The sequence below is a fragment of the Corvus cornix genome, chromosome 8, assembly GCF_000738735.6.
Source record: "Corvus cornix cornix isolate S_Up_H32 chromosome 8, ASM73873v5, whole genome shotgun sequence".
In the NCBI taxonomy this organism is placed as follows: domain Eukaryota; kingdom Metazoa; phylum Chordata; class Aves; order Passeriformes; family Corvidae; genus Corvus; species Corvus cornix.
The window spans coordinates 14512434-14529018 of NC_046338.1; the positions used below are offsets into that span (position 1 = coordinate 14512434).

At 43.9% G+C, this 16585-nt stretch overlaps 1 protein-coding gene across 1 annotated transcript in view; it reads right to left on the minus strand.

Annotated features, from left to right (window-relative positions):
* The window catches only part of SYDE2 (synapse defective Rho GTPase homolog 2), a 28010-nt gene extending 18059 nt beyond the window's left edge, over nt 1-9951 (minus strand). Inside the window, exons 1-2 of the mRNA XM_039556492.1 lie at nt 9773-9951; nt 5602-6318 (exon numbers count right to left, since the gene is read on the minus strand). Coding sequence (XP_039412426.1) covers nt 5602-6318; nt 9773-9881 — 826 coding nt within the window. The 5' untranslated portion in view covers nt 9882-9951. The remainder of the gene's footprint in view (nt 1-5601; nt 6319-9772) is intronic.
* Nucleotides 9952-16585: the final 6634 nt, after the last annotated feature.

Consider the following 16585-nt stretch of genomic DNA (forward strand, 5'->3'; position numbering starts at 1 on the left):
AACTGTGTGTAGCATGTGCTGTGCGTTCAGCTTGAGTACAAAGCCACCTTTTGCTTTGCTCAGCACTATGGCTGTGTGAAAGCATAAAGCCTTTCCATGACCAGAGGAACATGAAGAGCCCACAGTGCTTCACAAACCAGGTCCCTCACCCAGCCCATCCATCCAGGTGTCCACAGGACAGTCACTAGTGCCCCCTCAGCCGAGAAAACCTACCCCTACACAACACTGCCCCGAGGGAAGAGAGGGCTCAGACTGCCTTAAGCACTTACAACACAGCCCCTGCCAGACATATGCAGTGATTTAGCACAGTAAACATGCTTGTCTGACCCTGCTTAATGCTGTTTATATGTGTTTGGGCACATATATCACTGTCACACCCATTGCCAGCAACTCAAGCTGTTTTACAGGCACACTTGACTACCCTATTATACATGTCACATTCTTCATTGCTCAAGATAGGGTTTCTGAGTTATTTTAAAGTTCCTCAAAAAACCTGTAATTTATTTTTGGGACAACAAGTTGAGGGGAATGAGTAGGTCAGAAAGCTATCAGTTGCTTATTACACCAAGCTATTCAAGTATCGAACAGCCACTCTCACACCTAATGGAAATGCTGAGCTAATGTATTAAAAGTGAAAAAGCAGCAAATCAAAACAGAAGACCCCAAATATTTCAAAATTGTTCTTGTATCAAACAATGGGTGGAAAAGGGCTACTGTTTTTCCGTGGTAGATTCTACAAGAGATACTGATCTGGATCCTCAACTGACACAAAATGCACATCAGCTCTACTGATGTCAAAGGCTGTTAAGTTCCTCAGGTGCAGGCACAGTTCTAGACCTGTTCTGATAGAAAACTTCAGAGCAGAACTGTAAATGGCATTGAGAGAACAACTCATGCTATACCAAATTCAAGCGACTTCAATTAAAACATAAGGTAAGCGTCACCTCTACATCAGCAACTGAGCAAAAGAAAATTTAAAATCTAAAAAGCACTTTAAAAAACTGAGTTAGAAAGCAATTATTTCTATGTAACATCTTAATTATTTATCTAAATAAATAGAAGAATCTCTGCTTTTAACATGTAAAAAAAGTCTTTTTTAACCTCTATATAAATTACTACTTTGACCAATGCAGTGTCTATCTCACATAATGCTTCAGAGTCAAGGAATGGAGAAATTATTAAAAAGGTAAAAAAAAAATCTCAGAATTCTGTAAAGAGAGTTTGTTTTCTTTGGTTACTACACACACTGATACTAATAAAATTGTGATGAACCCATCAACCCAGGGATCACTTTTATAGCAGCAAAAGTTGCCTTAAATAGTGCATTAATTAAAATGGGAGGTGGTTACAGCATAACCCCCGCAAGGCTCAGACAAGAGAGGTGACAGGGGTGACCAGTGCCTGCTTCTCATCCTGGTGGTGATCCTTGGAGCATCCACTACAGGGTACCTCACTGCAGAGAGGAGCAAGCACATGTAACAGCACTTTAGATCTCTGACCAGACTTAATGAGCATGAGTTTGTTGCAGATATTTTAAACATTAATGACCCTGCGACGCTCATGAACCACAGCCAGCTCTGCTCAGACGCTGGAGCCGCACCAAGGTGCTCGCGGAGCACCGCAGCGATGCCAAGCACTGTCTGTTCAGGCTGCTCTCACGAACACTTCCTCTTCTCACTGTGTCTTTCATGGCATGAAAAGCAGCTTTGCCCCTATTTTCCCCATCAGAGGATATAAACAGTTACTCAGGACAAATCAGAAACTGAAAAAGGCAATCACTATTTTGATTGAACTGCTTCCACTCCACAGCTGCTGCATCCTGTTGTCTCTTTCACCAGCACATCTTTATGGCATTGTCACCCCATGAATCCAAGACAAATGCGTGAACAAGCCCAAAGCACATTCACAAACTCCCCAAAAACCCAGCGAAAAACTGGCTTCACCTGTGCAGGAGAAAGATGGAGCAGAGGGACCTTTCTGCCAAACCCCTAACCATTCCGGTATCTCAAACATCATGCAAATATTTCACATCAATGCACTTCTGTCTCATGAAACCAAAGCTCCTTGCACTTGAAAAACAGGTAAACCACAAAACATCTTCCATCTGGGAAAAAACACGAAATTACAAAAATAATATTGACAACATGTGGAAGGAAAGGGGTAGATAGCATTTGCTGCCCAGTATACTCTATGTATATTGCTGGAAGCATGCCTGCAACATGGAAGCATGCAAAATATTTGTCTGCATTGGCCCCAAAAGATGTATTTGGAAACCAGGATAATGGTCACAGTCTAAGTGGAGAAAGAGCCCTGTAGTTTTAATAGGAATTAAGCCAAGTTCCAGTTGGCACATATCAGGGTTAAGTGGGAATATGGGATCAATCTTCACTTGCCATAACATTGGAAAGAAATTGTTTACAGTGATTCTTACCAGGATTTTCCACCCAGACAGCTAACTCAAGTACATTTTTAGTAGCAAAAGCACAGTCCAGATCCTGGCAACCTCCAAGGCACAAGTCCTACCAGGATGTCTCTCAGATACAGATACATGAGATGATTCCACTCATTAGGTAGACACTAATCCCAACAGTAATTCTCCCCAAAAGCAATAATATTGCAAATTCTTCATAAGGCACTATTCAGAGCTCCATGATGTAAATCTGTCTCAGGAGCCAACATTACAAAGGGGTGCTTTTCTTCAACAATTTGCAGGTGATACACACATCTATAAAAACATGCAGTTAAGAATTCAGTCCTAAAGAGTTATAAAGTTTATTTTAACATTTTACAGTGAAAAAAAAATTCTCACATTGCATTTATAAAAAAAAAAATTCTATTTTTCAATCATAACCATTTTGCCTGTGCAAGGAGACACATAATTAAAAATAGTCTTCAGGGTTCTTTCCACTTAAACGCTTCTCCCACAGATCTAAGAGCCCAAGCTGGGCTGTTTCTACATTATTAACTTGGAACCAAGTTACCTTCTTACTCTTACCTTTTGGGTACGTGTTATAAATAAAATACATGAATTATTTTCCCAAGCTCTGCTATAAGGGCATCTTATTTCTAATTAGGTTTTTTTTAAAGCCAACAAGGCTAGAATTATTCACTAAGGAATTACCTGACAAATCCCATTAACATAAATGGCATTTACTGTAGAAAATAACCAGATTAATACCAGGAGCTAGCAGTATAAATTAAGACTATGAGACAAATTAACACCTCTACAACTATGATCCATTGTACTGGTAACAGTTTTGCTGCTCTGTTTGAAAAAACTCACAGTAACAGAATTCTATCATTTATTCTTTTGTTAAAAAAATCTTCTGTCTAATAAAGAGTCTCAAAAAACGTAACAAAAAAAAAGCACCGTTACTATTTTCTCTCTACAAAGTTGGAAATCCAAAGTTGGAAATTAAAGTTTCAAAGGTAAAATTGTTTCCATTGTCCAAAGAAGAAAACAGCAAATGACTAAATGAGCAAATATATATATTTTGTTGGATTTTGTACTGCCCCACTTTTTTCTGTCTATGCTTCCCAAAACCTAACTTTTAGGCTCTAAGGCTAACCAATATTGACATATATAAATCGTATCAATAAGAAAGGTAAGCAGACTTTTCTCCAAAGCTGTATTCGCTTATTTGATGGGAGTTACTGCTTAATGTAACCAGCTCTCTATGAACAGAGACATACATTTCATACCAGTTGTGTAATTCAAACAAGGTCCTAATACAAATAAAGTTAAATTGGCCATGTTGCCCTTCACGCAATACTTTTATATGGATGAGCTGTCATTTTAAATTTGACTGAAAATAACTGTAGATACTTTAACTGGATTAAAAAGAACAACTAAGCCACTTCTCCATAATTAAGCCAATTACTGAGCAGCAGGGATCCACTTCATCATCAATTAATCTATTCAATGTGATCACCACCCAACACATGTAGAAGGAGAGCTGCATTTGAACTACCTTAATTAACTCAATGCATAACAAACAGATCAGGTGAAATTCGTAACTTCTCTCCCACTTGAAATGGACAACTTTGCTTGCAGAAATGAATGCATCTTCAGCATGAAAACAAGTTTGACATTTTTCTTCTTACAGAAAGGGATTTATTTCTTTAAACAAAGAAATAGTCACCCCTGTGTGAGAGATTAACTAATCAACTAAATGGGGGTCAAACAGTTTGCAGGACACACATGGCCTTCCTAAATAACCACTTACTGACCGCTACAAAACATCTAGAGTCGCAACAACGACAATAATCTACCAAAAAACATAATATCTCATCTGTCTTGCAAGCAAATGAAAGTGGTCTAAGTATTTAAAGCAGCTATAAAGTGAGCTATTTGTAATAAATGCCCAAGAACTTTTAACACACTTTTCAACTACAAATATGCTTGTATCTGGAGCATTTCCACGGAAAGAACAAAATGTGAGCCCCCAGAAGACCAAGTGTTTTTTCTTCTGCTGTTTACAGCAGTTGCTCTGGTGCCTTTGAAAACAAACCCTGTTCCCAGAAGTAATCTCCACACCAGGAATCCAGGCACAGCAGCTCCCGGCACACAGGGACATGGGGCCAGAGGCTGCCAGGATGGTGAGGCTGGATGGGGACAACCCAAAAGGAAGCCCCTCTGGGAGGCAATGCACACCTGGGCTCCCACACCAATGTTTCATGGAGTTTCTGATGAGCCAGGCAGAAACACAGGCTCTTAAATGTCAGCATAAAGAAAGTTTAACCTTTCTCCAAAGAAAGGAACCTGGAATTCCCGGTCTCCTGAACTTTACGCTGTTTCTAACTTTGAACAGGACACTAGAGTTAAGATCAAGATAATATAAGGCACATAAGTAATTAAAATAATACCTTTTTGGAAAGGGTTGGGAGGGGTTTTTCTACTTACTTTTGTTTGGTGTGGTTTTATATTTGTCTGGGGTTTTTTAACAGACTGGGAAAAAATCCTTAATACGATGCTGAATTCACACACTAATGGAATTATGGAAACGAGACTATCAAACACTCAGCCAAAGATAACAAGGAACAAAGAGGCTGGCTTCTGAAAGTGAAAACCACTCTTCTCCAATCTATTAGATTAGCCTGAGACAGTCAACAAGACAGTAATTACAGAAAGCGATGTGATGAATAGCATTCATATGGTCTACCAAAAAGTCTTTATTAAAAAGTCCCAGACAGCAAGTTAAAGAAGCTTCTGCAGACATTAAGTAGCTTTGAGGCAGGAATCCAAGGCCAGGGCTAGACACCAGCTGACAAAGGAAACCCAGTGTGTCCTCACATTATCAGGCTTCAGCAAGCTCATTTTGTAAAACCTTTGTCTTCAGGGAGGTGGGGGCCAAAGAGAACAGAGGCCAACCACACCTGGACATGTCATGAACAAACAGACTGAGAAACGACTCTGCAGCTCTGCACTTAGTAAGCATCAGTCTCACAATCTGAGTCATTTTAAATGCACCTGACATGCATTTCCACTGAAAATTTGCTTGATAACATAAGAGGTGGAGGAAAAGAGAGACGTAACAAAGGTTTACTAATCCTCTAAAAGCCAACAGAGGTCCAAACACTTATGTTCCTCAACTCTCTTACCTGTGGAAGGGCACTTAAAGGCAGGATTGTCCTCTGCTGCCGGCACACCCGGAGCCTTGAAGGCAAACTTCTGTCGCTGCTGCTGCGTGTGCTCCCTGGGCTGCGTGGCATCCGCCTGGCTCCCTTCACCGGGCTGCGCCGTCCAGCTGCTCCCCGTGCTCTCCATGGAGCGTGTGGGACTCTCATGGGGACTCGTGGCCATCCCAGAGTCACCCCCAGGGTGGGCTTTGTACCGAACTGATGGGGAGCCCACAGCAACAAGGCTATTCACAGCAGAAGGGCAGACCCTGGGCAAGTCGGGTTCATCATCTTCAGGGATGGGGTTGTACCATATTTCTCCTTCATCATCCGCGTCGCCATCCTCACCGCAGTCCAAGGCAGCGCTCCTCAGCGCGGCGGCGCTCGGCAGGGCACAGCTCCGCGCCGGCCGCTCCCGCCCCACTGCCGATGTGGAGGGAGCCCACGGCACTGCGGGCTCAGGCAGCGGCATGGGAGATCTGGGTACCAGGATAACAGCCCCGTGCACTTCGTTACAGGCATTTTCTTCTTCCAGAGGAGGAGGAGGTCGTCGGTGGGTGCTCTGCTGCAGCCAGCTGCGTTTCTTGGAAACGGTTATGCTGTTCACCTGCGGCCTGTGCTCGGGCTCCTCGCTGGCCTGGGGGCACTTGGGTTCCTTCCTGCTTCTCGAAGTTTCTATGTAAACATTTTCTATGAAATCTGTTCCCAGAAAGGAAGGCAAAAAGAGAGGGAAAGACAGACGTTTAGAATATCCTTTTGCTTTTGACAGATGAACACATTTGCTGTCGTATAACACTTGCATCATCCAAAAGGACAAAAGATAAGTTGATATGATCACAAAATTAGATTTCAGCCTGTCAAAACAGAATGTGCACATAACTAATAAAGAGTCAGGTTTGTTTGGCTGTATTTTTAACACCACGTAATTTAGATAAATGGCAGTGAGACAGCTCTGCTGAAAGGTCATGCATACTTACACAGAAATGGCTGCTCTTTTCTGCCAAGTTCAGGTGCAATCAGTTTGAAAAGTTACTACACAATACTTCTCCAGTTTAGTTATGCCAATGAAGAAACAGTCCCTACTTTTGGTAGGTAATGTACTGCTTAAATGGCTACAAAACCCCCACATATATTCATTTCTAGGTTTCTGTTTAAATAAAGGCAAGGATATGTCTTGCACAAAAAACTCCAGAAAGGGCTGTCCTAACCAGCTTTATCCTACAATTAAGACAGAGGCAACCCCTGATTTGGGGGGAATAAAACAAAACACACCAATCATGAAAATAAGGAAGGAGAAAGAAGAAATGTAGAAAAGTTTTTAAACAACAAAAATTTCATGCAACAAGTAAACAAATTGCACTGACTGTTCCCAAAATTTGACACAGTTTCATTGAAGCAACAGACATTTAATTGTCCATGGAAAGCACCACTCACACTTGAGCCCCCTGTCAGAGCACACCCAAGCTCCACTCGGCAGCAGCGCCATACCCCCGCTGGCTGCAGCACATCCCAGCCAGGGAGCTGCAACCACTGCACTAGGACTGGAAGGAAAGCTGCAAATACATCCAAATTAAAAACAGGGAGCAGGTCAGACAAGCTTCATGCTGCTCTGCACAGGAGGACAACACAAACAGGCCTTGCTCAGTCATTAAGCCTGAATGGGGATAACTGGGTTCACATAAAACAGACAACCTATTTTCACATGAAGCCCTCTGCAATTTGAAATTCCAGATGGAAGCAGCTATTTGTTACTGCCTGAACATTATTCTCAGCAAAGAATTATTTACACACCAATAATGGATGTTAAAATATGGACACCTCTCTGGAGGACTCAAGGAACAGCTCTGTAAATCCAGCCAAGTCCGCTGTAGAAAGGGAGACATGAAAAAGACTCATTTGAACACCTTCCCTTTGACCCTCTTTAGGTTTGTACTTCAATGATAGAAGAGATCCTTGGTAAGATCTGAAACACCACCATTTTATTTGATGAAAGATTCATCATTTGGTGATTTTTTGAAAGAGTACAGTTTGCTTGTTCAACTAAACTGCAGTATTATCACTGTTTGTGATTTGAAGAATTAACTTGCTTCAAAGAATTAACAAAATTAACCATAGTCCTTCTAAAGCCTTTGCAAACTTCCACTGAAATGCTTTGCTACACTGTGGCCCATGCTGGTCAGGTAACAGAATCTGAGGAAAATGTGAATGCAGATCTCTGTCAAAGTTTCAGTGATTTGGCAGCAATCATAGTCCTTCCCCCACCCCCAGCCTGAAACTGCAAGCATGCCATTGTAATGGTTCCTTGTTACACACTGTCACACTACAATTCCAAGTAAGAACTAACCAAAAGGATAGGAAACTAATCAGCAAAAGGCATAGGGCTAAGCCTATGTTTCCAAGAAGTCCATTTGGATCAGGGACTTCTCGGGCAGGCATCCTCCTGCCAGTGACAACTATCCCAAAGCCCTTGCTTCAGTCCAAGGATGGTCCCTGTTCCGGTGACATAAATAGATGGAGCATCTGAGAGCTGTATTTCCACAAACAAAAACATCTACTACTTCCTGCTTTGCTGTAGAAAAATGGGTCCTTCTGCACTGGTTAAGACAGCCTACAATTCCCAAAACAGCAGGCTCCTAAGAAGTACAGTGTACCTAAACATACACCCAGTGACACATCTGGTGTCAGCTCAGGCTGCCCTTCAGTCCCAGCAGCAGAAAACTTTGTTTTCAACGTCCACCTGGGTGTCTTGATAAGGAGCCATCTGCAAACGCTTAGCACAGAAACATTGATAACCACAAGCCTCCAGCCTCCTCCACCAAAGCTGCTTGCAGGGAACGCCACCTTCCACAGGACTCAGGACGACCCCGTCTCTGATCAGCCAACATGCTGCCAGAGGTCATCGATGGGAAATGCTCACTGAAACTCGTCCAGATGGTACACTTACACATACATCCCCCAACTGCAGTTTCTGCAATTGCTAGCAGTATTTGCAAGCAGTCCTTCCCCTTTATTCGAACTTGGCCCTGCTCCTGAAAGCCCTTATGCCCATGTCTATTTTAGTAACAAACTGCTTCACATGCAAGTATCTGCACAACCAGTGGTTCAATATCACAAAGTTTTCAATGTTGTTAGCTGTTACAGGAATGAGTCAATTTTAAATAAATACAAAGCTTTGAGAGACATACAGGACAGGAACATACTTTTTGTTCTAGAGCAATGTTTCATTCAGAAGAATGCTGCCTACTATTAGCATTTTCAGATATATCTTTAATATTGTATTTAAAATAGTTAAGACCATGTCTTCACACAAATACCAAACATGACAACAGTTCCTCCTCAAAAGGCTTCAATATGGTGTTCAAGAAGAAGAAAAAAAAAAAAAGTCAGGTATTCTCTTCCCCTTTCACTCTATTAACAAAAAATTAAATAAATCCATATTTCAAATTAAGCCATGATAGTAACAACACGTGTATGCTCAGAAATCAAAGTTTCAATGTTTCAACTCAACTGAGGTCAAAACTGACACTCTGCCAACTCCGTTGGCACAGAAAATACTTCACCACGATACCATGCCTTGCTTTGCAGATTGCATGGAAGCAGGGAACAGCTTTATCCAGCCTCTCCATACATGGATCAAACAATTCTCAGTTCTTCTGGCTGATATTTGAACACGTTCTCTTTCACTAAGTTTCCTAACAAAAGTATAAAATACAAGTACTATATATTCAAACGGAACAACGGCAAAACTGAAAATTGATCTGTAAGATTTCGAGTGCATCTTTAAAAAGCGAACAAACCAACCAACCCCAGCGGGCAAGCAGCAGCCGAGGAGTGACAAGCAGATGTGGGACAAGAGAACGAGCAGGGACGCGCACACAGCGCTGGTCTAAGCCCCAGCAGCTCTCGCTTTCGTGAGGAATTCCCGCTCCCAGAAGAAGCGCAGGCACCGATGGCACGCTGCCGCCGCTAAGGACTGATTCGAGACCCAAGCTCACGCCCGGCCCCGGCGCGGCGCTCCGGGCAGCGGGCACGGAGCATCCCGGCGCCGCGGGAGCCCCCGCCCGGCGCTGCCCGGCAGGTGGAGGAGCGGCCGCGGGCGGGCAGCCGGGGCCGGGCAGCCGGAGCCTCGCGGCCGAGCCAGGCGCACACTTACCCTGCGGGGCGCAGAGCCCGCCGTGGCGGTACCCGGCGCCCGCCGCCGCCCCTCGCTGGGACCTTCTGCCCCGCAGTTTGGAGAGCGTCCTGCGGAGCGGGTCGGCCATGCCTGGCGCTGCCTCCGCGCCGCGCTCAGCGGGCGCTGCCCCCGGCCCGCGGGAGCGCGCAGTCCCCGAGCGCCGCGGCGGCCCCGCCGGCAGCCCCGGCCCCGACCGCCCCATGGCGCCGCCGCCGCGCGCGCCCGGCCCCGGCTCCGCCGCGCACATACTTGGCATAGCTGAGCGGGGTGAGAGGGCGCCCGCGCCGCGCGTGCGCAACCGCTCCGCCCCGCCCCGCCCCGCCCCGCCCGCTGCGCGCGGGGTCGCCCCCGGGGAGCCGCGGCGGGGTGAGGGGCGGGCCGTGCCCGCCGGAGGGGCCGGGAGTGCTGTGCCGCCGGGGCCGCGCCAGGGCCCGGGCCGGGCCCGCCGGAGGGGCCGGGAGTGCTGTGCCGCCGGGGCCGCGCCAGGGCCCGGGCCGGGCCCGCCGGAGGGGCCGGGAGTGCTGTGCCGCCGGGGCCGCGCCAGGGCCTGGGCCGTGCCCGCCGGAGGGGCCGGGAGTGCTGTACCGCCGGCCGCGGGCGCTGCGCGGGCACGGACTCCCCATCGGTACCCTGTTCCCCACGGCGGCCCCCAGTGTCATCATCTCCTTCGGCAGCCATGTGCGTAGCGTTTCATGACAAAGACCAAAGGAGTCGCAGCATATTTTAAATTCTTCTTTTCCCTTGATGTTGCTTCCCCCCGCCCCCAAAGAAACAAATCTGTGGGCTGAAAACTTTTTTCTGCCCCCTGGGCTCAGGCTGTGCATGTGGCAGTTCTCGCTTCCCGGCAGGTTCTCCACAGGTTCTGCGGGGCTGGCGTGCAGGGATGGAGTTGGCCTCGTTGTTAGCAGCTGTTACTATGCCAGCCCAAATGCCACGCTGGTAGAAGACAAACAGCATTAGGACAGGGCAAATAATGTGCTGAGGTTGCTCAAGTGCGCAAAAAATCTAGTTTTGGTGTACGTGCTGCTCAGCATTTGTTCCATTAGCAAGTGCACAGCCCTTCAAAACCGATCTTGGGAGATGAGACGGCATTTTTTACCAAGATAAAGTACTGAGACAGTTTTGTTGGTTAAGTTGTACCTAGGTCTACATCTCCTACATTTAATTTCATTATAAATAGCTTCAGGACTATATTTTGCAACTTTTTATGCGGCATAGCTTACAAACAATCTGCAGTACACCTGTCTTGTGGTGAGAGTAGAGGATCCACTGCCATCTCCTGCCCGTTGGCCAAAGGTTGGCTGTCACCTCACTGTGGAAGGCAGCCAGGAGCAGCCAGGCATTCCATGCATTCTGCATGCCCAGCACTGCCTCAAATCCTGGGCCAAAGGAAGTGCTCATTTGGTTCTAGAGAAAGCAACGTGCCACGTATGAACATCATACATGTTCGTAGATTTCCACTCTTACCAAATTTTGAGGAAAGTCTAACAATTTGCTCATCTGAAACGAAATCTTCCTGAAGAACAAAATTAGATTAAAATTTTGAATCTTTATATGTGAGATATCAACAGTAGTACCCAGTAATACCTGTATTTCTACAATATAAAAAGAACTCATTACAGAGTAGTTGTGATTTCTCTTAACCTAAAATAAATCTCACAATAGTTATCATATGTGAGTGCAACAACTTGAAATGCTATTTTGCCATGCTGTCTTTTGAAATCATTTGCATTCCTTTAAATACACATATTGTGAAATATCTGTGTACAGGTTTCAGAGCAAGATATAAAACCATTCCAGGATACCTTTGGTTGGGAAAAATCCCAGAAGAGATGGTGGTGGTTTGGACAGTTCCAATACTCACTGCTGTGCAGATGAGCTCTGACTCCCAAGGCATCTGTCTGGCCTCTGTCCCTGCAGCCTCAGATCCTGCTCCCTCTGACAGCTGCATTGCAGCACCCATGGACTGGGTTTGGAACTGCATCTCGGGCAAATTAGCACGCAAGAAATGCATAAACTCAAAACTATCAATGCTTTTCTGACAGCACACTTGCTGTGCACAGTTAATGCATCTGCCTCCAGCAAATTCATTCACAGTTACATTCTTCTTCATTACCCAAAGGCCCAGGTAATGGAAAAGCCCAGTGCCACCTCACCTGAATCGATCTCACCTGTTTAGGTGGTCTTCATTCCCAACAAAAATTATTTCCAGCTGGAATCAGTATGTAAAGCTAAGCCTTTTACTATACCTCCCAGAATTGATCTGTAAGGATACAGTCGAAGAAGAAAAGTATAAACAAATTTGATGGGGTTTTTGTTGCTGTGCATGTCATAATTAGATGCCCAGAAAACATGTGGGAATTCTATCCTGGAGACACTGGAAACTTGTCTGGCCCTGGCCAAAGTCACCTCCGTGGCCCCTGCTCTGTGTTGGGGCTGACCAGACAAACTCCAGAGGTTCCATCCAACCTAAATTACTCTCCTAACCATAAAGTTTTCTTCTAGTGGAGCTGCCATGCTCCCTAGCTTAGACATGGCTTGGATAGAAGGAATGAAGTCCAGCCAAGCAGAACACCAGTGACAAAAATCCCCGTTGAAATTCTGCATGGCCACCACAGCTTGACTGCGGTGACCTTACTGATGCTATCAGGAGGTGAGCTGTGCCACCAGCACATGCATGCCTGAAGCAAAGGGCATGCATGTGAAGTCTGGGAGAGGAAATCTGTCCCACTGAAAAACACCAAAAAGATTGAAAACAGCTAGCTACTGAATTCTGGGCTTTTTCTGCAAGAAACATTGTTGCAACCATCTCAAACTGAGCAAACCAGTTTACATTTACTTTGACTCTTACCTTCAGACCTTCACATTTTCCACATGTTCTCATAGGAAACTAGACTCCTTCTGTTTATGTGTGCCTTTGATTGTCTGAATTATTATACTATGGAATAATAACTTGCTGCACTTAAAGTAACTGTATGTAACTTTTAGCAAGTTCCTCTAATTTAGGAGGCATTTTTGAAAATGTTTGTTACTTGGATATTTCAGCAATTAAAACAATATTAGTAGAAAGTAAGTACTGGCTAGAGTAAGGACCAAATCCTGCAAAGAACTGGCGTACTGGTATTTGGTGTGCAGTACTTACTGCCTTCTCCCATGAGTATTAGCTATGGAGACAAAAGAAAATTCAACACCATTGTGTTTTCCATGCTGCTTCACACAGTATTTCCTTCATGTTCTGTATGGTTTTAAATGTTAGTTTAAGCACTTAGATTATTCCTCTATGCAATAGGCACACAGGAAATAGCTTGGTGAAAAGCTGCCAATAGTTGAGTCTATAAACACAGTTTGATCTGTATCTTAGAAAATTGTTTCCACTCCAAACTGTGGTTACAAAGCACTTTTTCTTGTTGGCAGCTGGATTTTTTTTAAATCCCTATGCATCCTGTACTTGCCCAACAGAGTTGGCATTGATCACACAAAAAAAGCCCCTGCAGATAAAGTAACATTAAGGCTCTGGCTGGAACTAACTTGAGCCAGTGGAGTAAGAGTCAAAGCTGAGCTTTTGTTTTCAGCTCAGCCTGTTTTGTTCAGGAGCTGCAAAGCACACAGTGCTGAATATAAGTCCTTTTACTTGGCCTTCTACAAAAAGTAAAGGCAGCTTTAAGAGGAAGGGCCTAGAGCTTGCATTGACTTGAAGAGACTTCTTAGGAGACTGGCAGATATTTAGGACCAGTTAAACAGTGTAACTTTCAACAAAGAGAAAACAGTATTCTTCTGACGGTACAAAGAGAAAGGTTTTTAAAAGTTTTTTTCATTAACAGATTGAGATTTCACCAATTACTTAATTTTTGCTGAGTTGATAGTGTGAGAACTGTAAATAACTGAACAGGCAAGAAGTCCAACTTCAGTTGTAAAAAAAATGCATTGATCAGAAGGATATCCATGGTGAAGATGCTGATGCATAGGTAGCAATGTTTGGGCACTGATACAGATGAATAATGAAATTATGCAGCTACGTATTTCCTAATAAAAGACTGAAAAATAACCTTTCCAGCCTTGCTGACAGCAAGATAAGCATCAGAGATAAGCTCTGCCTCAGCAGATAGGTTGAAGAAGTTGTGCTTTCCTAAGCACGCAGGCTTTCATTTCTGTACGTGCTTGGGGACTAGTTTTGAACTGCTCCAGTCTGACTTCAGAAAATTCCATCTCTCATAGCATACAAGATCTCCTCAAAGGTATCTGAAATAATAGTTTCTTATTAATTTAGTAAGTACCTGTGGAAAGATGTACTTTATTTTCCTTCAGTGGGATTCTTTTGTTTGAGTAAAACTAAAACTGTCTGGAAACATGAATGAGTCTCCTTTTCATTAAAGCTTAACAAATCAGTATCTTTCTTCTCTCAAGACCTGTTGCAGACAGAGGGATAAAGTGACAACTATATGACTAAAGTGGAATTGATGACAGCTGGGAACTGGAAGCATTTGAATGCCCAATAAAATCTATGAGCACTCTTTTTATTGAAAGCGTCTGCCTTCCTGACATCAAAATGGACTGAAATAAGAGTCCCATGAAACTCTATCAGGCAGCTAATAGCTGTGTGTCTTATCTCCAGCCTGCCAAATGACTGATTTCTCTCAGATGCAGACACCACTACAGTCATCCATACCTTTGTTACCCCCCCACCCTATTTTGAACCAGCCAGCCAAGGCACCCCGGAGGCCCAGAATACAGCTGCTTTTCTTAGGAAGACAAACCAATGGGAGAATAAAACATTTGTATTCTAAACCTGAGGAGGCTGATAGACAACAGGCTGGACAAAGCTGAAGTGTTCATGACCAAAATGGGTCCACCATCTGCTCCCTGGTCACTGGAAATATTTGCAGTTGGAGTTGCCCTTTTTAAAAGCAGATTTTAGAGACTCCAAGAGCAGTGAAGTGTTTGGTTCAAACCACTGGCTCCTTCTAGAGAGCATCCTTGCCAGACACCTTCTTCAACCAAAACTGCTTTAAGAGGCACTGCTGTCGAGATCTTACACCTGGTGCAGTGCACTTGCATTGCTGTTGCTTGGCCATGTCCAAAAAACCATGGATGCCTTCTTACCAGGAGGCAACACACTTCTGAGAAGGCACTGCCACCATCAGTTCTTCTCTGACTCCAGTGGCGTGGGCCACCTGGATTCTGGCAATGTGACCTACAGCATCAGGATGGTTACCCTGCCTTTATGTGAAGTGCTGAGCCCACTGCTTCCAGGGGCATGGTATACCTGTCCTGTTAAATTGTAATTAAAATTAAACAGGAAAGGATTTTAAAAGCCATATAAAGTAAACCTAGATTCAAATGAGCAATGTGATGGAAATTCTTCTGTTCATAGTTACCAGCTAACTTAAGCAGCAGGAATGTTCACAGCTCTGCCTTCTGTGCTTTGCTTAAGCAGAAATAAGACAGAAATTCATGCCCTTTTTAGCATCTTACACGTATTTTTTTTAAGTTAATAATTGACTTTTTAGAGAATGCAAGTTAACATCTCTATGAGTGTTTCAAAACATGTCATTGAACTTCAGGGCTGTCATTACCACCTCTGCCTGCAATCTTACAACATCCCAGTGCTATGGTAGGATGTCAGTCTCACTGAAGATATGCTAAAAATACCAAAGTATTTTGGATATAAAGAAGCCAAAGCATTACCCATACAGTAAAAATAGCTGGTATCATGACCATCACCACAATTACCTTCTCCTAACATGGAAACAAAACCACCAGATTGGTGGGACTCAACCTTGCTTGAAGTGAAAGTAAACACCAGCAAACAGTGTAATATATTTGGTCAAAAGAAAAACAGCTTCAAACTTTTGCTCAAAACATCAGGAGATTCTCTGTGAAGGAAATGAAATCACTAAATAAGCATTTCTCTGTCTATTTTGTCCCATGTCTTTAGGCCAGGACCATATTTGTGGTCCTGCCATTTCTGCTCCGGGAGGACAGAGAAGAAGCAGAGCTCTGACCCATGTCCACCAGTGGTCCATCTTTCTCCTTGGCCTTGTGCCTTCACAAAGTCTCCACCACCATTCAGGCTCTCACAGAATTTGGCTATTAATCCAAATTTAGATTAAATGTAAGGTTTGTGAATCTCATCCCCCACCTAGCTAGAGCTACAAGGTTTTTGAGCTGTGTCCTTTAGCAGCCCCTGTTAATATTGAACAGGAGCTTGTAATGCCTGCAGCCCCTTAGCACGGCTGGCTCTGCCAGGCCACCCAACACAGTCCAGGCCATGTTGCAAGGTACATCTATCATTAATCACATTATGCACAGGGCCTTAAAATCTGCTGCATATGCAAAGTTTATTTATTAAAAATCCTGCAAAACTTACAACACACTAAGATTATCTTGAATGATTTCCAATCACCTACTATCAGCCAACAAAATGCCAGATTGGGGGAACACAGTTAATGAGATCTTCTTAGGAACTTTGAGAAAGTGGATTCCCGTTTGTTCCACTTCTAGCATTAGAAATAGTGATTTTTCAAATCATCAGCTTCCAAACGCTGAGTTTCACATGAGAGCAAAGTACAGAGGACTTCTAAATGTGGTATCAGGAAAAGCAATATATAGAAAGAAAAGTGGAAACATCCTTAAATTGAAAGACTGATCCGTTTTAAGAACTGTATATAGTGTGCTGTGCTCAAAGTACTTGACTTAAGATAATCATAAGGATGCCTTAAAGATGTGTTTTTATCATCTTAAATTTTAAGTTTCTGTAGGCAAAATCTGGCAACGACATTCACAAGCTGAAAA